General features: G+C 33.7%; 1 protein-coding gene across 1 annotated transcript in view; it reads right to left on the bottom strand.

Annotated features, from left to right (window-relative positions):
* LOC111405250 (plant cysteine oxidase 3) overlaps positions 1-1,206 on the bottom strand; it is a 5,847-nt gene extending 4,641 nt beyond the window's left edge. The window contains exon 1 of the mRNA XM_023034054.1: positions 989-1,206. Coding sequence (XP_022889822.1) covers positions 989-1,109 — 121 coding nt within the window. The 5' untranslated portion in view covers positions 1,110-1,206. The remainder of the gene's footprint in view (positions 1-988) is intronic.
* Positions 1,207-1,418: the final 212 nt, after the last annotated feature.

Genomic DNA, 1,418 nt, shown 5'->3' with positions numbered 1-1,418 from the left:
CCCCCTCCTTTGTTATTTGTGCTCTTTTCCTTTTTGAGAAAGTTATATAGTAATCACATTAGAAGAAAAATGTCAAGAAAGCAAATGAAAATAATTTCGCACTATTGCACATACTATTTAGAAATTTAAATTAATCCAATCTACGACCAAAGCAAAGCAAACCCATAATTCAAAATGCTGTATTTAACACCAAAGCAAACCCTTAATTCAAGCCACCATACGTGAATGGGCCATTTAAAGTGTAGATAAGTCAATATTTAAAATAAGTAACAAATAACTAGCATATGTTCAACTAGAAAAGAAAAGTGAAGATGAAATGAACCTAAATTGCACATACTAATAAGAAATTTCAATAGTCAAAGGTCGGTGGTGATGGTATCGCATTATCTTATAATAAGGCATGCCTCCTTTTAGCACATAGTTTCACTCTTGTTATTGCCGTACGTTCTATTATATTATTAAAAGAAAAATTAGGGTGTTGATTTTCTTTCTCTCTCTCTCTCTCTCTCTCTCTCTCTCTCTCTCACTCAATCGCTTCAATGCCTGTAACTTAAGAGATAACAGGAGAAAGAAAGCTTATCTCGGATTCAAATATGACACAAACAATGACTCTTTTCACCTGGATGTCAGCAGGTTAGGCAGCTCTAAGGTTTTTACATCACCCAATTTAAATTAACACCCAAGTAGCAAACTCAAAATTCAAAACACTGTGTAGAAAAGACCAGTGTAAAGTGTAAATAAATCAATTTTTGAGATACAAATAAGTACCATATATTCAACTGAAAATGAAAAAACAAGAACATAATTTGCATATACCACCGAGAAATTTCGCCTGTCCAATTTAACACCAAAGCAAAACAAACCCATAACTGAAAACAGCATACAAAAAATCCCAAGAAAAAGTGATTAATCAATTTTTAAAATGGGTTACATATAATTATCATATATTTCAACACAGGAGGAAAAGAAAAAAGGAAATGAAAGGTACCCAATAAGGAGCAGAGTTTGTTAATGGCCAGAGAAGAAGGCGGACGTGTCGCTGAGGGCGCGAAGGTCTTCTTGCAGAGGTCATATAGAGCTTGAATCGAAGGAGGAGAGCTCTTCGTCATTTTTAAGATTCTTCACTGCATTCGAGGTTGGGAGGGGGTCGGGATTATGGCCCCCGTTTTTGTTCTGATTTTCCGCCCCAAAAAATAATTTTTTGACAATTGGCAAACCGTCATTTTTTAATTGAAATCATTTTTTTTCTCTAACAATCAAAAAATAATTATCATAATCACTATTAAAATTAAAATAATGTTTGGACTACATAATTTTGGATTGTCCATATACTCGCATGGGGTGGACCCAAGGATCCAAAATTATGCACTAATAAATTTATCCACAATATTATTCATTTTTCTTCTCCAATCTTTCGT

The sequence above is a fragment of the Olea europaea genome, chromosome 12 (genome assembly GCF_002742605.1).
Source record: "Olea europaea var. sylvestris chromosome 12, O_europaea_v1, whole genome shotgun sequence".
NCBI lineage: Eukaryota > Viridiplantae > Streptophyta > Magnoliopsida > Lamiales > Oleaceae > Olea > Olea europaea.
Note: the sequence above shows the minus strand (reverse complement) of the source record. Positions and strands in the feature narration are given on the sequence as shown.